We start from the raw sequence: 26,315 nt of genomic DNA, 5'->3' as shown, positions 1-26,315 counted from the left end.
ATGGATCAGAAGTGGATCTTAGTTTTCTTGCTGTTCTCAGGTCAGTGTACATCATTTAGTACTAAATTACACACCAGATAATACATTTTGAGCTGTACTGTACAAGAACGTTAATTAATTCAGTTGTTACTTCTTTACCTAACAATACTTAAGTATTATTCATGTTAATTATTGTATTAATTAATATTAGTTAGTCAATTCTTCAAGTAAAGTGTTTCCACACTTTCTCCTGATCTTCACAGCTGTGAGTGGTGTATCTCCATACGTTCCTCATCGGTATCACTTTGTGGATCAGAGTAAAACCTGGACTGATGCTCAGAGCTACTGCAGACAGAACTACACTGATCTGGCCACCATCAACAACATGGACGAGATGAAGAAGCTGAACAAGACTCTGAAGGGTAAAGGTGGAGAATTTGCTTGGATTGGTCTGGACCGCGGAGACAAAGGGAAATGGAGGTGGTCTCTGCCAGATGGAAATTTCTACACTGTAGAAGATACAGACCAGAACTGGAACAATAAAGAACCAAATAATCCTGGAGAAAAGAAGTTCTGTGTTTCGATGTATAAACAAGATGGAAAGTGGTTTGATGACAACTGTAAGAGTGAACATACCTTTGTGTGTTTTGATGGTAAGAACTTCTACTGTAGAAACAGATCATTTATTTACAGTTAATTTATCTAACATACTCATTCTTTGACATTTTTGTGCAGTTTTTAAGAATGTGAGTTTAATGTCTTTCAGAAAATAAACCAAACACTGAGAGATACGTATTCATTAATGACAAAAAGACCTGGCGTGAAGCTCAGAGGTACTGCAGAGAACGTCACACAGACCTGGCCAGTGTGAGGAACGAGAATGAGAGACAGCAGATCATTGCAGGAGGAAATGATGATAATTTCTGGATCGGCCTGTTTAAAGACTCCTGGAAGTGGTCAGATCAGAGCAGCTCCTCATTCCGATACTGGGAGCCTAGCCAGCCAGATAATACTTATAATACAAAATGTGCTGCAGCTTCTGTGAAGGACCAGGGTCAGTGGCATGATATAGGTTGTGAAAAACAACACCCTTTCATCTGCCATGAGAGTGAGTTATACTTAATATATTCAATACTATATTAATGTATTTCTGTATTAATTACCTTTATGTAAGGTTATATCTTTATGAAAATTGTTTATTATGCAACCCTCTCTGATAAAAGCAGCCTTTTTTCTTCTCTCTCCAGATAAGCTGATCTTGATTCAGCAGAAGCTGAGCTGGAAAGGAGCTCTGAGATACTGCAGAGAGAAACATGTGGACCTGGTCTCAGTTCACTCTGAGGAGATCCAGCTCTGGGTGAAGGATGTGGCTCAGAAAGCCTCCACTGATCATGTGTGGCTGGGTCTGCGTCACACCTGCGCCCTCAGCCTCTGGTTCTGGATGAGTGGAGACTTTATCTGCTATGATAACTGGGCTCCAGGTAACGGTGCAGAAGGTGAAGACTGCAGTCCTGTAGAGAGAACCGGAGCGGTGCAGGCTAGAGGAGATCAGCAGTGGGTCAGCCTGCCTGAGAACCAGACTCTCAACTTCATCTGCATCAGATATAAAGGTTAGATTTAGTGTTTATTAGTGTGATTTGTTTAGAATATGGAAATAGACATATACAGTATATAGAAATAAAATGCAAAATCCTAATTATTTATTATTTTCCCAATTTTTTCTCATCCAGACTGAAACCAGGTGTGAAGAATCTTCTGTCCCGGAATCAGCATCTCTACAGCTTTACCACATTCACTGTTTATTGTTTTAAGGTAGTGTTTTATACTGTATGTGCTGTAACTGTTAAGGTCAAATGCATTTTCTTGTTTTATATATCTGCTGCTTTACCTCTATTCCACAGGATTTCATTATCTGTTAAAAAAAAAAAAAAAAAAAAAAACAATAAGCCAAAGCATTAAGCTTCTTTCTTTAGATTTTGTTTCTAGTCTTATATTGAGATATTTTATATATTTTTTTAATCATCATAAAACTGTTGTTACTGAATGAGATATGTGAATAAATTTAATAAAATCAGTTCAGTTTCAGACTTTCTTTTCTTACTATATTACAATTCATTGCAATTCATCACAATTCATCTCATTCAATGAGACAAGGTGTATTATATGATAAAGACAAATGTAGATAAACACACAAATACTTGTTTTATTCTACTACTGTCCAATGTACCCGTGAAAATGTGGTGCTTTTGTGAGATATTAAGAACAATGTACTTAAAACTGCTTAAACTTTCAGTGCAATTTTTGTGGCCAGTAGAGTAGACTGAGCAGGGGGCTCCAGACATAACCCTGGGGGTCTCCAGTGCTGAGAAAGTTTTTATCAGTGAGGTTATTCATCAGAATTCCAAAGCACATCATCACAACTGAGGATGGTGCTGTTAGGTAATAGTCAAACAAGCAGGAAACCAGGCTGATGTTTCTTTGGGACAGGACCAATGATTTATTGTTTAAAGGAGGCTGAAACAAGCCATTGTTTCAGGGAGAGGTTGAACATATCCATAAACACCAAGGCTAACTGTTCTGCGCAGATGCTCCTTCCTGGTGTTTCATAACTTTGTGTACAAATTTAATAAAATATATACACTAAGCTGTGTACATCTTTTAGCACTGCCAGCTGCAGCCTTAATGTAAGCTTAAAATAGTTATTATTAGTCCTGAGGATGGGCTTTTGTTATCTGTTTTTTTTTCTGTATTACCTCTCCTCACCCTAAGCTGCCATGGATGCAACATCACTGCTTTGGATGACAAGTTCTTTAAGAGTAGGCAGTGCTTGCCTTAACCTGATCCCTCTGATCTACTCTGCTAAATAGGGTCAGTTGTTTCTAAATGATATTACATCACACATTCTGTCTGACCCAACACTGCTGTATATGAAGTGTATCTTGTGACCACACAAAGTGAGAAAAAGGCCCATGCCCAAGGATGCTCATGCCCACTGCTTAAAATGGGGGAGGATTGGTGATGATGTGGGCCTGTTTTTTCTCCGGAGCACCTTGGAAACTTGTAACAATACATGGGATCATGGACTCTTGGAAATATCAGGACATTTTAAATAAGTATCTAGGGAGCTCTGCCTGAAAGCTGAAGATGGGATGTCACTGGGTCTTTCAGCAAGATAATGACCCTAAACATGTGGCCAAATCTACTAAAAAAATGGTTCACAATGCACAAAATCAAGCTCCTCTAATGACCCTCTCAGTCGCGAGACCTCAACCCAGTAGAAAAGGTGTGGGGTGAGCTGAAGAAGAGAGTGCGTAAGAGAAGATCCATGACTCTGGATCTCTGATTTTGAGAGGTTGTGTAAAAAGGAATGGTAGAAGATCCCTCTTTCTGTATTCTCCCATCTTGTAAAGAGTTATAGAAGATTAAGTGGTGTCTTGTTGCAAAAAGGAGGTTGTACAAAGTACTTACATCAGGGGTGCCAATAATTGTGGCACACATGATTTCATTTAAAAGATTCTTAATGTGAGCTTAGAATTTTTGCTTTTTTTGCATTGTTGCACTGTTGTTAAAAGCCAAAGAACAATTGGTCCCACTTTACAATAAGTGTCCCCAAGTACTATGTAGTTACACAGTAACAATCCATGTAACTGCAGTGTAACTACTGATGAAGTACACATTGTTTCAGAGATACAGTTTATGTAATTACACGTGTATTAAGGTTAATTTTGACTTGTGTAATTACACAAGTACAAGGGTGAGTGTACTTACACAAGTGTAACAATGTGTGTGTACTTACATGTATGTAATAGTGTGTGTTCAGTATAAACTTATACAACAGCTATTGTCTAGTATGTAATTAGGGCTGATTGAGTACACACACGTCGTTATACATGTGTAAGTACACTTGCTCTATTACATGTGTAAGTACACTCACCCCTAGTACACATGTGTATTTACACAAGTCAAAATTAACCTTAATACATGTGTAATTACATATCCTGTACCTCTGTAGTTAATCTGTAACAATGTGTACTTCATCAGTAGTTACACTGTAGGATTGTTACTGTGTAACTACATAGTACTTAACCAGGGGTGCCAATAATTATGGAGGGTGCTGTATCATATATAAGACAAACACAAGAAAAAACAAGTGATATTTGATATGTGAAATAAAGTTTATGGGGTTTACAGTAAGTGTGCAATAATTCTTTAAACAACATTAGGCAGGTGCATTATAACACAGCCATCCAAGACAAACACTTGTTACCCACAGTAAACTAGTAACACAGTAAAATAGATCACTTTGTGTGTAACACATCTATATAATATATGAGATTCACATTTTGAATAGAATTACTGAAATAAACTTTTCAATTATTTTCTCTTTTTTAGATGCATTAGTATGGACCTCAACACAGACTAGAGCAGTAATATTAAAATATGCTGATTATTTGTTTTGTAAATCCATTTGCATTGGGCTACGTTTCCTCTTCACAGGTACTTCCCAAATACCGTCAGTGAAGCTGTTGTAGGGCAGATAAAAGCAAATCAGAGATGCTATCTTCATATGATTGCGTGCAAGAGAGGTGGAGCGATATTAGAGAGAATAATAAAGAAAGAGGAGAGATACTGTACAGATCAGAACAGGAGGTGAAGAACGACGGAGACACATCAGGACGAAGAAATCGGATCTGAACATCTAGATTCCAGAAATGGATCAGAAGTGGATCTCAGTTTTCTGGCTGTTCTCAGGTCAGTGTACATCATTTAGTACTAAATTACACACCAGATAATAAATTTTGAACTGTACTGTAAAACATTAACTAATCCAGTTGTTACTTGTGTAGCCTACATACTTAATACTCAACAATTGTAGATGTATTATCTCCTATATAGTTTATGTTAATTAATGCATTCATTCATGTCAGTCAATTGTTAATGTAAAGTGTTACCACACTTTCTCCTGTTCTTCACAGCTGTGTGTGGTGTATCTCCATACGTTCCTCATCGGTATCACTTTGTGGATCAGAGTAAATCCTGGACTGAAGCTCAGAGCTACTGCAGACAGACCTACACTGATATGGCCACCATCAACAACATGGACGAGATGAAGAAGCTGAACGAGGCTCTGAAGGATAAAACTCAAGGCTTTGTGTGGATTGGTCTGAACAGAGGGGACACTGAGAAATGGAGGTGGTCTCTGCCAGACGGGAATTTCTACACTGTAGAAGATAAAAACCAGACCTGGAGAAATGGAGAACCAGATAATCGTGGAGGGAATGAGTTCTGTGTTTCGATGTATAAACAAGATGCAACGTGGTTTGATGTCAGCTGTGAGAGTACATATACTTTTGTGTGTTTCAACGGTAAGAACAACTACTGTAGATGCAGGTTAACCCTTTGAACTCTAGGCTGTTTTGGTGTGTTTTTTCTTAGTTTTTGTCAGTTCCTGTTTCAGGTCTTAAAACACAGTAATTATATCAGACAGACACATGCCCTGATCTCTTTTATTTCAGAAGACATACAGCTGCTCAAAAATATAATCATTTAAATTGTAAAAACAAAGGAGAATTGTTAGTTTTTCCTGGAACTGATCATGTTTTGGTCAAAATTTTATTTATTTTATTTATTTTTATTAGTTAAATGGTTAGACTAGAGTGTTTATTAGTTAAAAGCACAAGAATTTTGATAATAGTTCATTACATGGCTTATTAATTATTACTTTGATAAAATACATGGAGAAAGAGCATCAGGCTGAGCCTATTTTCTTGATAATCAATAATCACACCTCTAGGATACATGTAGATACTAAAAACCTGACACTCAGAGCAGCCTATGCCTTTCAGTATTTTAATCAGGACACACAAAGAAAACAATTTACTTTTACTGTTTAGTCTACATAAATAAAAATGTTTATTGCAAAATAACTAATTAGTAAAAATATGCAAGTAAAATAAAAACTATATAAAGTAGTGCGCACACCATACCTAGCTTTAGTTTGAGTAAAGCAGATAGTTTCACACTTTTTCTGTGGACACTTTTGAGTCTTTATTTACTGATAATTATTTGGATTGAAACATCATATAAATATGTTTGAAGCACTAAAGGTAAATAATATTGGTGTCACGTTCTTGTCTTATCCCTTGTCAGCCTCTATGTTCTTCCCTTCCTTTATTTGTATTCAAAGCCATGTGCTCAGAGCACTTGTCTCTCCCCTTGTCTCCGCCCATGTCTTTAGTGCTCACACCTGTTTCACTTTGTAGCTCCGCCCCCTCATCAGTGATTCCAGGTGTTTCCCATTTCCATTGTGTGTATTTAAGCCCCTGTGCTTGAGCATGTGGTTGTCTGGTCTTGTGTGTGTTTGATGCCGTCAGGTTGCTGTTTCCTTGTTTTCTTTTTTTGTAGTTTATTCTATGTCAATTCCAGTAGTCCTGTCTCTTAATGAATCTTGTTTTGAGTTTAGTGTTTGTTTGTTTGTTTGTTTACTTGTAAATAAATATATTACCTGCGTTTACGTCCGCCTCACGTCCTCCCTGCTGCTGCAAACCAACCAAAGTGGTTGGGAACAAGATCTCACTTTTTAAAGTGTTTTTCTCAATGGGTTTCTTGTAGATTTAGCATTACCGCACTGGGTTCATCACTAGTTTTAGAAAGAGTAAGTTCCGCCCTTTTTAACCATATATGGAAGGGATTCCTGAGTAATTCAGTTGAGATAACAAGGTGCGATTTTGGACAGAAAAAACGTCTCTAGGGTTCTAAGGCTTAATGAAAAACATGATCACTTCATGAAATCAGGACAATACTAAAAAGCTTATTGGCTGTTCATTTGTGTATTATACTCATTCTTTGACATTTTTATGTAGTGTTCTATTATATAAATGTATCAGTTTTGAACAATGTGGGTTTATTGTTTTTCAGAAAATAAACCAAACGCTGAGAGATACATATTTATTAATGAGACAAAGGCCTGGCATGAAGCTCAGGGCTACTGCAGAGAACATCACACAGATCTGGCCAGTGTGAGGAATGAGACTGAGAGATGGCAGGTCCATGCAGCAGGAAGTGGTGTTAATTTCTGGATCGGTCTGTTTAAGGACTCCTGGAAGTGGTCAGATCAGAGCAGCTCCTCATTCCGATACTGGAACTCTAATCAGCCAGATCAATCAAAATGTGCTGCAGCTTCTGTGAAGGACCAGGGTCAGTGGCATGATATAGAATGTGAGGAACCGCACCCTTTCATCTGCCATGAGAGTGAGTTATACTTAATATATTCAATACTGTATTAATGTGTTTATGTATTAATTACCTTAAAATATGGTTTATCTTTATGAAAATAGTTTATTATGCAACCCTCTCTGATAAAATCAGCCTTTTTTCTTCTCTCTCCAGATAAGCTGATCTTGATCCAGCAGAATCTGAGCTGGAAAGGAGCTCTGAGATACTGCAGAGAGAAACATGTGGACCTGGTCTCAGTTCACTCTGAGGAGATCCAGCTCTGGGTGAAGGATGTGGCTCAGAATGCCTCCACTGATCATGTGTGGCTGGGTCTGCGTCACACCTGCACTCAGGGATTCTGGTTCTGGGTGGGTGGAGAGTCTTTCTGCTATGATAACTGGGCTCCAGGTAACGGGACAGAAGGTGAAGACTGCAGTCCTGTAGAGAGAACCGGAGCGGTGCAGGCTGGAGAAGATCAGAAGTGGGTCAGCCTGCCTGAGAACCAGACTCTCAACTTCATCTGCATCAGATATGAGGGTTAGATTTAGTGTTTATCTGTTATTTGTTCAGAATATGGAAACAGACATATACAGTATATAGAAATAAAATGGAAAATCATAATTATTTATTATTGTTCCCTGTTTTTTTCCAACCAGACTGAAACCAGGTGTGAAGAATCTTCTGGTCCAGAATCAGCAGCTCAAGAGATTTACCACATTCACTGTATATTAGCTTAAGGTAGGGCTTTATACTGTATGTGCTGTAACTGTTATGGTAAAACACATTTACACTTGTTTTGTATAGTTGCTTCTTTATCTCTATCCCATAAGATTGTATCACCTGTTAAAAATAATAAGCAAAAAAATCAATAAGCAGAACTCTGTGACCTTATTTCATTGCTTACATTGTTAGATCTATTTTGAAACTTTTTAATGTATAATTTTGTTCGTCTTGATGCATTTAATTTAATTATTTTAATCGTCATGAATCTGTTACTTCTACATAAGATATTTGAATAAAGTTAATAAAGCCAGTTCTCTTTCAGACTTTCATTTTTTACTATAATACAATTCATTATGGATTATCTATGCAACCCATCAAACATGACAAGGTGTATTATATGATGAAGAATATGGATAAACACATAAATAATTGTTTTATTCTAGTACTGTCCAATGTAAATGTGGGGCTTTTGTGAGATATGAAGTGCAGTTTACTTTAAACTGCTTATTTTTTCACTGCATTATTTTTGTGGCCAGTAGAGTAAACGGAGTAAAGGCAAAGACACAACCCTGGGAGTCTCCAGTGCTGAAGAAGTGGGTGGGGCCTCAGATATCAGTTTCCATCAGTGTAGTTTTTCATCATTGGGACAGGAACAATGATGTATAATAATTTGATTACTGGTCCCAAGGATGGGCTTTTGTAATCTATTTGTCTGGCATTACTTCTCCTCACCGTATGCTGCTGTTGATGCAACATCACTGCTTTGGATGATCATTTTTTCCAGGTAGCCAGTGCTTGCCTTCACCCGATCCCTCTTAACTACTCTGCAAATTCTCTGAGTTGTTTCTGAACCTGCCAATCTTGCTGCCGCTTTTGCTGCTCTTTCCCTCTGCTTTGCATTGAGGAGAGATTAGTTGCACTTTTCCACCTTGGACCTGGTCAATGGCTACAGTCAGGTCTGATGTGTTCAGTAAATGTACTGTAGCAGTTCCTACTCATGATAAGTGCGCCTCTACTCTGGCACAGGTTCTGCTGAAGGACTGTTTTTTGTTTTGGAATCTGGTGTTTCAAGCCGTATCTATTCTGATTAGAGTAGAAGTTTTGGGAGTGCTGTAATGCTGCCATTTTGCAAGTTATATGGAGTTAAAAGGTCCTGGACAACCCCAAACTATCTGGCTGGTAATGGGAAATGCGAGCATTTCAGTAAAACATTGCATAACCTTTTATGTACTTTACCAACTTCCCGGAAGCAGGATAGGGGTTCACTCTTGCCACAGGTCATTTTCTCCTACACTACTCCTTATCAGGGTACTGGAGAGTCTCCATACTTTTTGATGTTTGGCCAGAAACCTAGACTTACCATAGATTTTCTGTTGAGTCAGGAACGCGATCCCGTCCTGGAGAGGTCCAGGACTGGGTGGTGGAACATCAGGCCAGGTTTAAGTTGGGGTTCGAGGAAGCCCGTGAGCAGCTGTTGGTAGCTGCTGGTCGCCAGAAGGAACGACATGATCAGTGGGTTCGGGAATTGCCCTTATGGGAAGGTCAGCTGGTTTAGCCCGAGACAATAGTGCATTCAGCATGTATGGAGTTCTGTATTCATTCAAGTGCTGAGAGCTCCTGTTGGGGAAGGGGCTAAGGTACAGTAAGCTAAGGTAAAACATGTCCATTGTGACCTGTTGAAAGCCCAAGTCTAAAAAGAGGCTCCTGTTTCTACAGCTAGGGTTTCTCTGGGGGTATTTCTCTGCTGTATTTGATGTGTTTGCCGGTGCCATTTTCTGCTGTCTGCACTCAAATCTTATTTATTGGGGAAACTGCATGTTGTATGCTAGTAAGCATAATACTTAAATTCTTAAATTGGTTATTTTAAATTGTTTAATTACAATTTTAGTGTATTTTATAGGTTTTCTCACCCATAGTGTGTTGATTGGTGTCTATCCTCTTGCAGTGCTGCTGTTATGTTTCTGTTATATTTTCTTTGCTGTTTTATTATTTTTTCTGCCATTTTTGTTTTATTTTTTTTTCTTTGTTTTGGCCCTTTATTTTCTTTCTTTAAATTTATATAATTTTGCTTTGCATTATCAACCCTAATTTTTTTGCGTATTTTGCTTTTTTTCTTTTGGATTTGGGGTTGATCTCTTATTGGTCACGTTTCTTTCATTATTTGTTGTCTTGTCATTTATTAAGTACTTTTAATTTGCTTCGTATATTTGATTTCATTATAATTTGAGTCTGAGTGTAGGTTGATTTAGTGGGATTATTTTTACTTTGAGGATTGTTGCAGTCATTCGACTGCCATTTCTTGATTTTGTTTTTGTGTTTTGTGTTTGGATTAATTTAATTTGGGGTAAATTTTGGTTATTTGGGCTTTTCTTTTGTTCCTCTTGGTAAAATAAGTGATTGTTGGTCTCTCCCCTCTACCACCTACCATACTTCATATTGTCTCTTTCTCTTGGCTGAATAGGAGCTGTAGTCCAAAGTAACAAACCTTGGGGTGAAATGCCTTTTACCATTATGTAGTGTTGATCACTTTGGTGTTTGAGATATGCAGTGTAGTTACATGATGTGCGTAGTGTAGGTGATCTTTTATACTTCCTCTGTTTTCTTCTGCTGTGGGAAGCCCTCAATCCAATCCTTGCAATCTGAGTTTTAAACTGTGTTTGCTGATTCCAGTGACTCTGGATGTGAAAACATTTTTTTTTTAATAATAAAAGTTATTAAAATTGCTTTTTAAATTGAGGAAATATGTCTCTGGTCTTAAAGTGTTTTAATCTGTATGTCCTTTCATTTCTTGGCCTTAAGTGCCACTTATATTTCCTAGGGGAGAAATTCACTTAGGTGGCGTATTTGTGCACTATTTTTCACTAGAACTATTTATTACTTTTACCCTCTCTTACCACCACATGTAATGTTCATTTTGAGTGAAGCGATTACTGTAATTATTAAGGCAACTTTTACGTAAGTAAGGGGATGGACGCAAGTGCAGAATATAGTGATAAAGTATATATTTATTAAACAAACAAGATAAATCAAAACAGTAAACAAAACGCGGGTAATGCAAAAAACTCAGAACTAAGAAAACTATGAACAAAACTAGGTGTAACTTAATAAATAAAACACAGAATAACTATATTAACACTAGAAACATATACTTAACAAACTTTGTAAACTAACTAAGATAACAAAACAACAGACCTGGATTCAGGGACCACGGAACACAAAACTAGAGTACACGGAAGACAAGGATACAAAAGACTCGACACTGTAAATTCAAACAGAGGGGCTTATATACACGAGGAGAGTGAGAAACACCTGGGCTTGGATGACGAGGGGGCGGGGTTGGAGACAAGACACAGGTGAGAACACTAATTGCAAGGGCAGGGCTGGGGCGGAGCTAGGGTGGAGACAGGTACAAAAACACAACAATAGCACATGGCTGGAAAACACATGACAGGTAAACAGAGGGGCAGGAGGACAAGAGACCAAATGAGGGAGAAACACAAGACAGACATGGGCTAAACTGTGACAGCAACATATTACCTCTTAGGGGTTAACAGTGTTTAAACATTAACCCAAAACTGAATGGTAACATAGAATTCCTGCTGCTTATTTGTATAGTAAACACATCAGCAGTGGGCTACATTTCCTCTTCACTGGTACTGCCACAATATAATCCATGGAACTGCTGTTGACCTAGCTCTGACGAACGCTAATCAAATTAGAGATGATAAATCTACAGAACTGCTTGCAGGAGGGGTGGAGTGATATTATATAAAGAAGTGAGATACTGTATTGATCAGAACAGGAGGTGAAGAACGACAGAAACACATCAGCAAGGAGAACTCGGATCTGATCATCTACATTAACAGATATTAGTAGATATTTGATTCTAGGAATGGATCAGAAGTTGATCTCGGTCTTCTTACTCTTCTCAGGTCAGTGTGAACTTTGTATTTGATAAGAGCATCATTAGTACTTAATTAGACACCAGCTAATACATAATTTACTTTTTGTAACTGTTCCTGAATAGCTGTATCTTTGCATTTTTGGTTTTCACTTTACTTCGGGTATATTAAAATCAGTAAACAGAGCTGCATAGGTGTTTATTAATGTTTAACAGATGTTCTTAATGCATAGTAAAGGCATTATTGATTCCAAATAAAGCATTCTGTGTTCATACAATGGCAAAACTAAAAGTAATTTCTTAAAAATAAATAAAAATAAATATTATATCAGCTAATGTTTGTGACTAAATTAAAAGAGCCTAAGCATTGTTAGTGTATTTATCATGTATTTTTCATGTTATTAATCACATTAATTAAAGGTAATTATTCAATCCTGAATGTAAATTGTTTCCATACTTTCTCCTGATCTTCACAGCTGTGTGTGGTGTATCTCCATACGTTCCTCATCGGTATCACTTTGTGGATCAGAGTAAAACCTGGACTGAAGCTCAGATCTACTGCAGACAGACCTACACTGATCTGGCCACCATCAACAACATGGACGAGATGAAGAAGCTGAACGAGACTCTGAAGGATAAAGGTGAAAACTTTGTTTGGATTGGTCTGGCCAAGGGGGATACTGGGAAATGGCGGTGGTCTCTGCCAGATGGAAATGTCTACACTGTAGAAGATACAGACCAGAACTGGAGAAATGGAGAACCAAATAATAATGGAGGGAATGAGTTCTGTGTTGTGATGTTTAAACAAGGTGGAAAGTGGTTTGATGAAAACTGTGGGAGTAAACATACCTTTGTGTGTTTTGACGGTAAGAACTACTACTGTAGATTCAGATTAACATTTTTTGTGCAGTTTTTAAGAATGTGATTTTAATGTCTTTCAGAAAATAAACCAAACACTGAGAGATACGTATTAATTAATGACCAAAAGACCTGGCGTGAAGCTCAGAGCTACTGCAGAAAACATCACACAGATCTGGCCAGTGTAAGGAGCGAGAATGAGAGACAGCAGATCAGTGCAGCAGGAAATGGTGTTAATTTCTGGATCGGCCTGTTTAAAGACTCCTGGAAGTGGTCAGATCAGAGCAGCTCCTCATTCCGATACTGGAAGTCTAACCAGCCAGATTATAATGATAAAACAAAATGTGCTGCAGCTTCTGTGAAGGACCAGAGTCAGTGGCATGATATAGAATGTGGGAACCAGCACCCTTTCATCTGCCATGAGAGTGAGTTATACTGAATGTATTCAATACTATATTAATGTATTTGTGTATTAAATACCTTCATATTTGGATTACATGTGTATGATAATTGGGAATTGCAAATCTTTCTGATAAAAGCAGCAAAACTAAGAATCTTAGAATATTTCATATTCAAGTTTGGCTTTTTTCTTCTCTCTCCAGATAAGCTGATCTTGATCCAGCAGAATCTGAGCTGGAAAGGAGCTCTGAGATACTGCAGAGAGAAACATGTGGACCTGGTCTCAGTCCACTCTGAGGAGATCCAGCTCTGGGTGAAGGATGTGGCTCAGAAAGCCTCCACTGATCATGTGTGGCTGGGTCTGCGTCACACCTGCACCCTCAGCTTCTGGTTCTGGGTGGGTGGAGAGTCTTTCTGCTATGATAACTGGGCTCCAGGTAACGGGACAGACAGTGAAGACTGCAGTCCTGTAGAGAGAACCGCAGCGGTGCAGGCTAGAGGAGATCAGCAGTGGGTCAGCCTGCCTGAGAACCAGACTCTCAACTTCATCTGCATCAAATATAAAGGTTAATGTTTATCTGTTATTTGTTCAGAATATGGAAATAGTCACAATGTAAAATCCTGATTATTTATTATTTTCCCTGTTTTTTCCAACCAGACTGAAACCAGGTGTGAATGATCTTCTGGTCCAGAATCAGCAGCTCTACAGCTTTACCACATTTACTGTATATTAGATTAAAGTAGTGTTTTATACTGTATTTGCTGTAACTGTTAAGGTAAAATGCATTTGCTTGTTTCATATATATCTGCTTCTTTACCTCTATCACATAAGATGTTATCATTTGTTAAACATATTAAGCAAAGCAATAGTCAGAGCTTTGAGATAAAACATAAAGCTTTTTTTCAATATTTTATTGATTATATTGTTAGATTTATTTTAAAACAATGCTTTTTTTAAGTATAATTTTGTTAGTTGCTTTTCATTTTATCTTGATATATTTGATTCAATCATGGTAATCACCATGAAACTGTTCTTACTGGATGAGATATTTGAATAAATTTAATAAAATCAGTTCACTTCCAGACTTTCTTTTCTTGCTATAATTCAATTCATTATTGATCATCTATGCAACCCATCAAAGGTGTATTATATGATAAAGACAAATCTGGATAAAGCTGCACGTCATATTGTGTAGCAAGTACAGCTGGTAAACATAGGTATGAATATTTGTACATACAGTGCCCTCCATAATTATTGGCATCTGTCAGCTTGGAAGCAGGAAGAAGATGAGGAGAGTGGATGCACTATTTATCAATAAACAGCAACAAACAAACCAAAAAGTGCAAGAAAAAGAAAGACGGGTATCATAGGAAACACCTGACCTAACCTGACTGATGGTCGGATGTGCAAGCACGGACAGGGGGAACAGATACAAGGGGATTATTTATACAAAAGGACAAGGACAGGAAACACCTGGGATTAGGTAACAACGGGGCAGAGCTACAAATTAATAGGTAAGCACAGAGAAGTCAGGGGTGAAGAGACACGGTAAACACAGAGCATTTGCAGAGGTGGGTAAAAAAATATAAGCCCCCAAATACCTGCCCTCTGGACATTCACATTACTTGGAGCCGTTGACACAGCCACTGGGAGTCGCCAATGAGGGAAGAGCTGAGCCAGTGGAAGTTGCCAACCCGAGAAGAGCTAAGCCACTGGGAGTTGCCAACGCGGGAAGAGCTGAGCCACTGGGAGTCACCAACGCGGGAAGAGCTGAGCCACCGGGAGTCGCCAACATGGGAAGAGCCGAGCCACCGGGAGTCACCAACGCAGGAAGAGTTAGCCACCGGGAGTCGCCAACATGGGAAGAGCTGAGCCAGCAAGAGTAGCAGAAACTGCAGAGCTGCCAGGAGTAGCTAATGCGGGAAAAGGTAAGATGCCGGCAGTCGCCGATGGGGGAACCGTTGAGCAGCCAGGAGTCACCGATTTGGCAACCAGTGACCGCTTGGAGTTGCCGGGCAAAGCCAACACAGGAACTGCTGAGCTGCCGGGAGTAGCCAGCACAGGAACAGAGCAAGGACCAGACAGTGGAGCAGTGTTGGCTTAGACAGACTGTGTGATATAATAACACCTAGAATACTCAACAGTGTACAAAAGACCCTCTACTGGGGAAAAACAAGCAACCAGAATTCAGTATTCCCTCAGAACTTTTCAGTGATTTTCCAATGATTATCCAGACTAAGTTAGAAGGGGAAGAAAAATTGGAGGATGAAGCACAAGGAGGTCATTGACTGTGCAGATCTCTTTGGTGCAGAGATCAGCCAATGAATGCCAAAGACACTAGCAAACATCGGCAGAATAGCTGAAAAGGACAGAGAGGTTCATGGAAGCAGCAAAATCGGCAGCAAGAATGGCCGGTTCAGAGCAACTGACCATATTTGCAAAGCAGATCAGGGGGATCAGGTAAAGGCAAGCGCTGGCTACCCGGAAAGAACTGTGATCAGAGCAGTGATGTTGCATCCATGGCAGCATAGGGTGAGGAGAAGTAATGCAGAAAAAAAGATTACAAAAGCCCATCCTCAGGACTAGTAATCAAAAGCTCACAGTAAGGCTCCAGCTTGCAGTGCTAAGAGATGTAGTGGTACTAATGGCAACATTTATCTGAGATGCTTTCAGCATTATGGAGCATGCTTACCACCAGGGTTAAAGTTATTAAATACAGGAAGGACCATCTGCACAGAACATTTAGCCTTGATGTTTATGGATATGTTCAACCTCTCCCTGGTGCAGTGGCTTATTTCAGCCTTCTTTAAACAATACATCATTGTTCCTGTCCCAAAGAAACATCACCCTTGCTGCTTGTTTGAATATTACCCAACAGTTATATTATCTGTCATCATGACCATGTCCTCAGCTTTTAATTCACATACAGCTCTATGTGAAAACAACATAACGTGTGGTCCCTAAGTGCTTGAGAATATTATGTTCCAGTTACGCTGGAAATAGATGCAGTGAACAAGAGAAGTGGTGAGAAGTGAACAAGTGAAAAAATGACTTCATTTAGATTTTATCTGTTGTTCAGTGGTGTTATGTAAAGGCTTTGATGGTAAGTGAATTTTCTATGATGAAATCTAATGTTGTGTAGGCATGTTCCCCATGTAAATAATATGAAAAAAAACAGGCTTTGTTCAGTTTGAGATTTGAGTTTCTGGCAACTTGTTGCATGTAGATGACACCTTTGCACAAGCAGGTTAGACCATATGAAGAGAGTGAAGCGTCAACAGATAAATCCACAAACAGGCTTCACTCTAGAGCTCTGTACATTTATTAGTCACCCCCTTTAGGTCAACAGTTACTAGAACAAGGGTTCCTGCCCCTATGCAGTTAACCTAATAATACAGTCCTCACATCCTTTCCCCATTCCTTAAATCATCGCAAGTCCCTTTCCCTTACTGTAGACGATAAAGACCAGAACTGGAGAAATGGAGAACCAAATAATTATGGAGGGATAGAGTTCTGTGTTGCGATGTATAAACAAGATGGAAAGTGGTTTGACGACAACTGTGAGAGTAAACATACTTTTGTGTGTTTTGATGGTAAGAACTTCTACTGCAAATACATATTAATGCAAAACGTGATCACTTCATAAAAATGGTCTTAACAATACTTAAATACTGTTATTTAACTACTGTTACGCACTACTGTTACGCTGCACTGTCATACACACTTTAATTCCCCAAGAACTGGGAACTTTAAGAACTTTACCAGCCTTAAGCTAGATACAACATTGCACTACTGTTATACGGGTTCTATTTATATTGTCACTTGATCTTAATCACCATTAATATTGCACTATTATCTTCTGTCTCACAAATGTCTATTGTGTTTTTGTTGTATTGTACATATAGTGTCTCCCACTCATTTAGATTTAGATTATATATTTATTTCTTTTTATTTCTATTTATATATCTATTTCACCCCCACCACTACTGCACCTTGTTCTGTCTCATGTATGTCTGTGTCCCTGCTGCTGTATTGTACACATAGTGTCTCCCCTTTTTCTTTATTTTTCTTTATTATCCATTATCTGTACTTGCTGTAAAATTGGGAAGGAGAGTAACGTAATTTCAATTCTATGTATGTCCTGTACATATGCAGCATTGACAATAAAACTACTTGACTTGACTTAAATCTTGTCTGTTCATTTGTGTGCCAAACTAATTCTTTGACATTTTTGTGCAGTTTTTAAAAATGTGATTTTAATGTCTTTCAGAAAATAAACCAAACACTGAGAGATACGTGTTCATTAATGACCAAAAGACCTGGCGTGATGCTCAGAGCTACTGCAGAAAACATCACACAAATCTGGCCAGTGTGGGGAACAATAATGAGGGATGGCAGGTACATGCAGCAGGAACTGGTGATAATTTCTGGATTGGCCTGTTTAAAGACTCCTGGAAGTGGTCAGATCAGAGCAGCTCCTTATTCCGATACTGGAACTCTAATCAGCCAGATAATACTAATAACACAAAATGTGCTGCAGTTTTTGTGAATGACCAGGGTCAGTGGCAGGATATAAAATGTGAGGACCAACGCCCTTTCATCTGCCATAACAGTGAGTTATACTTAATGTCTTTAATACTGTATTAATGTATTTCTGTACTAATAACATTTTTATTTGGTTTATGTGCTTATGATAAATGTTAATCGCAAGTCCCTGTGATAAAAGAATATTGAATTTTCAGTTTGGCCTTTTTTCTTTTCTTCTCCAGATAAACTGATCTTGATCCAGAAGAATCTTAGCTGGGCAGGAGCTCTGAGATACTGCAGAGAGAATCATGTGGACCTGGTCTCAGTTCACTCTGAGGAGATCCAGCTCTGGGTGAAGGATGTGGCTCAGAATGCCTCCACTGATCATGTGTGGCTGGGTCTGCGTCACACCTGCACCCTCAGCTTCTGGTTCTGGATGAGTGGAGACTTTATCTGCTATTATAACTGGGCTCCAGGTAACGGGACAGACAGTGAAGACTGCAGTCCTGTAGAGGAGATCAGCAGTGGGTCAGCTTGCCTGAGAACCAGACTTTCAACTTCATCTGCATCAGATATGAAGGTTAGATTTAGTGTTTATGTGTGATCTGTACACATACAGGCATAATGTAAACGCCTAATTATTTATTATGTTTCAACCAGACTGAAACCAGGTGTAAAGTGTCTTCTGGCCCAGAATCAGCATCTCTTTAGCTTTACCACATTCTCTGCATATTAGCTTAAAGTAGTGCTTTATACTGTATGTTCTGTAACTGTTAAGGTAAAAGGCATTTACTTGTTTTATATACCTACTTCTTTACATTAGATTTTATCATTTAAAAAAAATAATAAGCTAAGCAATCAATATGCAAAGCTCTTCTTTCATTATTTTATTGCTTATACTGTTTTGAAACTGCTTTTTTAATGTATAATATTTCATCTTGATGCTTTTAATTCAGTTATTTTAACCATCTTGAAACTTTTCTTACTGGATGAGATATTTGAATAAATGTAATAAAATCAGTTCACTTTTCTGACTATAATAAAATTCATTATGGAAAACCTATGCAATTGAACAGGACAAGGTGTATCGTGTGATGAAGACAAATCTAGATAAAGACACCAACACTTGTTTTATTTTAATAGTGTCCAATGTACCTGTGAAAATGTGGATCTTTTGTGAGATATGAAGTTCAATGTACTTACAACTGCTTTTCTTTTATTCGTTATTTTTGTGGCCAATAGAGTAGACTGAGTAGGGGGCTCCAAACATAACCCTGGGGGTCTCCAGTGCTGAACAAGAGGGTAGGGCATCAGATATCCATTTCATCAGTGAAGTTTTTCATTAGCATTCAAAATTCGAAAGCACAACATCACGTAATATTGAAAGAAGCAGGAAGGCTCATGTTTCTTTGGGACAGGAACAATAACGAATTGTATAAAGGAGGCTGTAAAGCCACTGCACCCGGGAGAGGTTGAATATGTCCATAAACACTGAGGCTGCTCTGTGCAGACGGTCCATCCTGGTATTTTTACCTGTTAATGCTTTTTGCAAGCAAGCATTCCTTAGGCATGCTATCAATAGTACCACTACATCTCTTAGCACTGCAAGCTGGAGCCTTAATAAGAGCATTTGATTACTGGTCCCGAGGATGGGCTTTTGTAATCTATTTGTCCGGCATTACTTTTCCTCACCCTGTGCTGCCGTAGATGCAACATCACTGCTATGGTTGCCAGTGCTTGCCTTACCTGATCCCTCTGATCTACTCTGCGAATTCAGTGAGTTGCTTCTGAACCTGCCACTCTTGCTGCCACTTTTGCTGCTCTTTTCCCCTCTGCCTTGCATTGAGGAGAACTTTCTGAAGCTCGCTGGTTTTCCACCTTGGACCTGGTCAGTGGCTACAATCAGGTCCCGGTGGCAGAACAGGAAAAGGCCAAGACTGCTATTTGCGCACCATTTGGCTTATTTGAGTGGAACCGGAATCCATTTGGACTTTGCAATGCCCCAAGCACTTTCTAAAGGTTAATGCAACGGATGTTTGGGGATCAACAGTATCCATCACTTCTTCTTTACCTTGACGATATCATCGTGTTCTCCTCTTCTGTTTCCCAGCATTTGCAGTGGCTGGAAGTTGTTTGAGAGATAAATTGGATAAATGTGTCTTTATCCAACAGGAAATTGGCTACTAAGGCATGTTCTATCCAGTAGTAGAGTTTCGACTGATCCTGTTCATATCGAGGTAGTTGCACAGTGGCAGCATCTGGTTAATGTGTCAGAGCTGCGCTCCTTTCTAGGATTTGCCAGCTATTACAGGCATTTTGTAGAGTGATTTGCTTAATTAGCAGGCCCTCTGCATAAGTTGGTGACTGCATTTATATGCACAAAAGGCAAAAAGGGGTCAGGAAAGGCTTTGGGAATGGCTTGCACATCCCAGTTATCCGGTTATGGAACATGCAGACTTTCCACATCCCTTCATCCTGGACATTGATGCTAGCCATAGTAGTCTGGGAGCTGTGTCCTCATAAGAACATGGAGGTGGTGTCCGGCCAGTAGCTTTTGCCAGTCAAGGTCTTCTGCCCTCTGAGCGCAACATGGTTAACTACAGTTCCATTAAGTTGGAATTTCTTGCATCCAGTGGGCCATGACAGAAAAGTTATGAGATTATCTCTTGGGCACAAGTGTGTAGTGTATACAGATAACACTGATGGGCTGCACAGCTTGCAGCATCCACTAGGTCCTGGTTTGGCAGAGTACCTCCCAGGTACCCCTATTCCTCTGTCAGTCCAAAAGGCCTTCCAGGTGAATGCCATGGTATCTGCAACTCAGACTGTGGTCTTTGTGCTTCCAGGGAGTTCCTCTTCAGATATCTGTTCCTTGCAGGATGCAGATTCTGTTCCTAGAGAGGTTTTGGCGTTTTAGAAAAAGCTAGTTAAGCCTTCCCCTGCCAAGAGACATCAAGTTTCAAGACCAGACATGGCACTGTTGCACCAGTGGGACAGGCTGGTCGAGAAAGAGGGAGTGTTTGATCGCTGGGTGTTTCAGTCAGACGGTGGTAAGGAAAATTTTAGCATGGCCATCAGGGCACTGAGAGGACCACAGAATCAGTAAGGCAGCATTGTTATTGGCTGGAGATGACTGCGAACATCAAACAGTGGTGCCACGGGTGTGAGCGTTGTCAAGTCACCAAAGATTCAGGACAGATACCTCACAATTTCATGGGTCATGTGCTGGCATCTAAGCCAAATGAGATCTTGGCCATTGATTTTATAATACTGGAGACATCCCGGAATGGATTGGAAAATGTTCTTGTATTGACTGATGTGTTGAGTAAATACACTGTAGCAGTTCCCACTCATGGTCCGCCTGCCTCCACTGTGGCATAGGTTCTGCTGAAGGAACGGTTTTTGAAGTGTGGCATTCCAAGCCGTATCCATTCTGATTAGAGTAGAAGTTTCGATAGTGATCTAATGCAGCAATTTTGCCAGTTATGTGGAGTTAAAAGGTCCTGCACAACCCCAAAGCATCTGGCTGGTAATGGGCAGTGCAAGCATTTCAATAGAACATTTTATAACATGCTTTAACAACTTCCCAAAAACAGGACTGGACGTTACATTTGCCACAGGTTAATTTCTGCTACAGTACTACTCCTCATCAGGGTACTGGAGAGTCTCCATACTTTTTGATGTTTCGCCGGGAACCTAGAACTACTATAGATTTTATATTGGGTCAGGTACAGGATCCCGTTCCTGGTGAGGTCCAGGACTGGGTGGTGGAACATCAGGCCAAGTTAAAGTTGGCGTTCGATGAAGCCTATGAGCAGCTGTTGGTAGCTGCTGGTCGCCGGAAGGAAAGACATGATCAGCAGGTTCGGGAGGGAGAACAGGAGGGTCAGCTGGTTTACCTTCAAGACAATAGTGGCAATAGTTTATTTCATGAATTGGTGTATTGTTATTTATTAAGTATTTTTCATTTGCTTTGTATATTAAATTTCATTATAATTTAAGTCAGGTTGGGTTGATTTTGTGAGATTATTTTTCTTTTGAGGATTTTTACAGTAAATTGACTACATTTTCTTGATTTTGTTTTTGTATTTTGTGCTTGGATTACTTTAATTTGGGTTACATTTTGGATATTAAGGCTTTTCTTTTGTTCCTCTTTCTTTTATCATATCATATCATAAATAGTTGTGTAGTTATATAGTTTTAAACAGCAATATGGTTCTGGTAAAATAAGCGATTATTGGTCTCTCCCCTCTACCACCTGCCGTACTTAATTTTGTCTCTTTCTTTTGGCTGGACAGGAGCTGTGGGCCAAAGCGACAAACCTTGGGGTGTGGAATGCCTTTCACCATTATGTAGTGTAGAGCACTTTGGTGTTTGATATATGCAGTGTAGTCACGTGTGGTGTGTAGTGTAAGTGATTTTTTTATTCTTCCCCTGCTTTTTTCTGCTACAGAAAGCCCTCAATCCAGTCCTTGCCATCTGAGTTTGTAATATATAAAACGGTGTTTGCTGATTCCAGTGTGAAAATGTTTTTTTAAATAATAATTGTTAGTAAAATTGCTTTTTAAATGTCGGAACTACGTCTCTGGTCTCTAAGTGTTTTGAATCTGCCTGTCCTCTATCCCTTAGGTGGCATAGTCGTGCACTATTTTAAACTATAACCATTTATTACTATGAATGAATGAATGTTCAACTTATTTAACGCCTTTCTAGAAACCCAAGGACGCTTTACAATTTACATGTTTTACACACAAGCATATTACACATCAACACTCATCCACACACTGGTGAGAAGCTGCAGCCAATAGCGCACAGCATACTCTCAACCGGAAACAACCGTCCACCTGAAGGACTGCATCGGGCACTACTGCATTTACCCAGGACAGTGTGCCAATCCATGCAGACATGGGGAAAACATGGAAACTCCACCCAGATAGGGACTTCAACCCAAGATCCGAGTGCTGGGAGGCAAACGTGCTAACTACTAAGCCAAATTACCCTCTCAAATTACTATTACCCTCTCTTGCCAAACATGCAATGTTAATTTTAAGTAAAGCAGTTACTCTGATATTTAAGGCAACACTTTACTTCTTAGGAGTTAACAGTGTTTAAAAATTAATCCAGAACTGAATGGTAACATTGAAGTCATGCTGCTTATTTGTATAGTAAACACATCAGCAGTGGGCTACATTTCCTCTTCACTGGTACTGCCACAATATAATCCATGGAACTGCTGTTGACCTAGCTCTGACGAACGCTAATCAAATTAGAGATGATAAATCTACAGAACTGCTTGCAGGAGGGGTGGAGTGATATTATATAAAGAAGTGAGATACTGTATTGATCAGAACAGGAGGTGAAGAACGACAGAAACACATCAGCAAGGAGAACTCGGATCTGATCATCTACATTAACAGATATTAGTAGATATTTGATTCTAGGAATGGATCAGAAGTTGATCTCGGTCTTCTTACTCTTCTCAGGTCAGTGTGAACTTTGTATTTGCTAAGAGCATCATTAGTACTTAATTAGACACCAGCTAATACATAATTTGCTTTTTGTAAATGTTCCTGAATAGCTGTATCTTTGCATTTTTGGTTTTCACTTTACTTCGGGTATATTAAAATCAGTAAACAGAGCTGCATAGGTGTTTATTAATGTTTAACAGATGTTCTTAATGCATAGTAAAGGCATTATTGATTCCAAATAAAGCATTATGTGTTCATACAATGGCAAAACTAAAAGTAATTTCTTAAAAATAAATAAAAATAAATATTATATCAGCTAATGTTTGTGACTAAATTAAAAGAGCCTAAGCATTGTTAGTGTATTTATCATGTATTTTTCATGTTATTAATCACATTAATTAAAGGTAATTATTCAATCCTGAATGTAAATTGTTTCCATACTTTCTCCTGATCTTCACAGCTGTGTGTGGTGTATCTCCATACGTTCCTCATCGGTATCACTTTGTGGATCAGAGTAAAACCTGGACTGAAGCTCAGATCTACTGCAGACAGACCTACACTGATCTGGCCACCATCAACAACATGGAGGAGATGAAGAACCTGAACGAGACTCTGAAGGATAAAGGTGAAAACTTTGTTTGGATTGGTCTGGCCAAGGGGGACACTGGGAAATGGCGGTGGTCTCTGCCAGATGGAAATGTCTACACTGTAGAAGATACAGACCAGAACTGGAGAAATGGAGAACCAAATAATAATGGAGGGAATGAGTTCTGTGTTGTGATGTTTAAACAAGGTGGAAAGTGGTTTGATGAAAACTGTGGGAGTGATCATGCTTTTGTGTGTTTTGACGGTAAGAACTACTACTGTAGAAACAGATTAATGCAGAATGTGATCACTTCATGAAAATGGTCTGGACAATACTTAAATCTGATTGGCTGTTCATTTGTGTATTATACTAATTCTTAGACATTTTTGTGCAGTTTTTAAGAATGTGAGTTTAATGTCTTTCAGAAAATAAACCAAACACTGAGAGATACGTGTTCATTAATGACCAAAAGACCTAGAGTGAAGCTCACAGCTACTGCAGAGAACATCACACAGATCTGGCCAGTGTGAGGAACGAGAATGAGAGACAGCAGATCAATGCAGCAGGAAATGGTGTTAATTTCTGGATTGGCCTGTATAAAGACTCCTGGAAGTGGTCAGATCAGAGTAGTTCCTCATTCCGATACTGGGAGTCTAACCAGCCAGATACTAATGATAAATGTGCTGCAGCTTCTGTGAAGGAACAGGGTCAGTGGCATGATATAAAATGTGAGGAACAGCACCCTTTCATCTGCCATGATAGTGAGTTATACTTAATGTATTCAATACTATATTAATCTATTTGTGTATTAAATACCTTCATATTTGGTTCATATGTTTATGATAATTGTTTATTGCAAATCTCTCTGATAAAAGCAGAGTATATATTCATATTCAAGAATATTTCATATTCATATTTAACTTTTTTTCTTCTCTCTCCAGATGAGCTGATCTTGATCCAGCAGAAGCTGAGCTGGAGAGAAGCTCTGAGATACTGCAGAGAGAATCATGTGGACCTGGTCTCAGTTCACTCTGAGGAGATCCAGCTCTGGGTGGAGGATTTGGCTCAGAAAGCCTCCACTGATCATGTGTGGCTGGGTCTGCGTCACACCTGCACTCAGGGATTCTGGTTCTGGACGAGTGGGTTTTCCGTCTGCTACCAGAACTGGGCTCCAGGTAACGGTGCAGAAGGTGAAGACTGCAGTCCTGTAGAGAGAACCGGAGCGGTGCAGGCTGGAGAAGATCAGCAGTGGGTCAGCCTGCCTGAGAACCAGACTCTCAACTTCATCTGCATCAAATATGAAGGTTAGATTTAGTGTTTATGTGTTATTTGTTCAGAATATGGAAATAGTCATAATGTAAAATTCTAATTATTTATTATTTTCCATGTTTTTCTCAACCAGACTGAAACCAGGTGTGAAGAATCTTCTGGTCCAGAATCAGTATCTCTACAGCTTTACCACTTTCTCTGTATTATGCTCCAAGCCTATTTTTACCATTTTCCGCCTGAAATTACATACTCACATTTGAAGGCTTATCACTCCAATATTAAATTATTTAGAGTCAATTCTATGAAGTAATATTACTTAGAAGCCTTTACACAATTCATTTAAGGCATTTTAATTATTCAATTGAACATGTAATGGCCAATATATGGTAAAAACCAGGAAAAGTTTTAGGCGCTTTTCAGATTTTCTATTATTTTTTTTTATTTTCAGACACATAAAATGAACTATTTATATGGATGAAGGGTTTTGACAACTCTATATTTTACTATAATGTGTTTACAATCATCATATAAAATTTTAAACTGCTACCTATTACTGGTTAGAAGTTATAGTGATTTGAACCAGTAATGGTCTTTTCTTTCTCCAAAGGACTGGAAACTTTATAAGAATAAAAAAGACCACTTTTATAACTCATTTTGCAGTAAACTCTGGGTTTTTGTGTGGTCTACTCATATACAAACAGAAATCCGCAGTGTCTCTTTAAGAGCGGTTGTTCTGCTGAGTGGAAATCTATTAGACAAAGTTTCTATGGCCAAGCATCTCTCTTCCTTAGCCTCTCAGCTGGCCGAGCTCGCCACCTGATTGGCTGAGAGACCTCATTCTCATACCGTCATGTCCAGTAGGCTCCGCCCTGTCTGGCTGTGGGCCAGAATCGGAGCAGCGTCGAATAAAATGCTTTTAATTCGTAATTAAAGTTAAGATTCCGTCTCACATTATTCCTCGCGCGGGGTGGATATAACTGTGGATTATAGGAGACTGGATCGATGGATTTTCTTGCGTGTGGACTCGTTTTGAAGGTAAGAGAGTGGGGGACGCGCTGGTGGGTGTTGGGGGGGTGGGGGGAGTGACTGTAGGTAACTACAGGACCAAACCTGTGCATTTTTCAACTCTGAACACGCGCTGCAACGCGCTCTTTCAGCTCTAATTCAGGGACCGTACATCCTACACTAAAACGGAGCACAGTTTCGGAATCCGGAGAGCCAGACGGTTCGAATGGTGTATAACATGTCCGCATTCGATCAAATATGGACGTCCGATAAACGGAAATATGAAAATTATGATTTAATATTTTCATAACCAAGGCATATTTCGCCCTAAATGTTTATTTTCTGAAAGGAGATACAGCTAAATAGGCTATATAACTGAAAAGC

General features: G+C 39.1%; 4 protein-coding genes across 4 annotated transcripts; all 4 read left to right on the top strand.

Moving 5' to 3' along the window:
• Nucleotides 1–1,594, top strand: LOC125785878 (C-type mannose receptor 2-like). The gene is made up of 4 exons (XM_049470058.1): nucleotides 1–40; nucleotides 243–632; nucleotides 746–1,087; nucleotides 1,227–1,594. Exons 1-4 carry the CDS (start codon nucleotides 1–3, stop codon nucleotides 1,592–1,594), a joined length of 1,140 nt encoding a protein of 379 aa, XP_049326015.1.
• Nucleotides 1,595–4,691: 3,097 nt separating this feature from the next.
• Nucleotides 4,692–9,472, top strand: LOC103027743 (macrophage mannose receptor 1-like). The gene is made up of 5 exons (XM_049470057.1): nucleotides 4,692–4,731; nucleotides 4,956–5,345; nucleotides 6,898–7,230; nucleotides 7,369–7,731; nucleotides 9,300–9,472. The coding sequence occupies exons 1-5, from the start codon at nucleotides 4,692–4,694 to the stop codon at nucleotides 9,470–9,472; spliced, it is 1,299 nt and encodes a 432-aa protein (XP_049326014.1).
• A 2,337-nt stretch (nucleotides 9,473–11,809) lies between these two features.
• Nucleotides 11,810–13,646, top strand: LOC125785877 (C-type mannose receptor 2-like). The gene is made up of 4 exons (XM_049470056.1): nucleotides 11,810–11,849; nucleotides 12,295–12,459; nucleotides 12,760–13,101; nucleotides 13,279–13,646. The coding sequence occupies exons 1-4, from the start codon at nucleotides 11,810–11,812 to the stop codon at nucleotides 13,644–13,646; spliced, it is 915 nt and encodes a 304-aa protein (XP_049326013.1).
• Nucleotides 13,647–17,773: 4,127 nt separating this feature from the next.
• On the top strand, nucleotides 17,774–25,011 carry LOC125785876 (C-type mannose receptor 2-like). The gene is made up of 6 exons (XM_049470055.1): nucleotides 17,774–17,792; nucleotides 17,846–18,183; nucleotides 21,257–21,488; nucleotides 23,532–23,779; nucleotides 24,136–24,310; nucleotides 24,596–25,011. Exons 1-6 carry the CDS (start codon nucleotides 17,774–17,776, stop codon nucleotides 24,964–24,966), a joined length of 1,383 nt encoding a protein of 460 aa, XP_049326012.1. The 3' UTR covers nucleotides 24,967–25,011.
• The last annotated feature ends 1,304 nt before the right edge of the window (nucleotides 25,012–26,315 follow it).

This window comes from Astyanax mexicanus, chromosome 21 (assembly GCF_023375975.1).
Source record: "Astyanax mexicanus isolate ESR-SI-001 chromosome 21, AstMex3_surface, whole genome shotgun sequence".
Taxonomy (NCBI): Eukaryota; Metazoa; Chordata; class Actinopteri; order Characiformes; family Acestrorhamphidae; genus Astyanax; species Astyanax mexicanus.
Note: the sequence above shows the minus strand (reverse complement) of the source record. Positions and strands in the feature narration are given on the sequence as shown.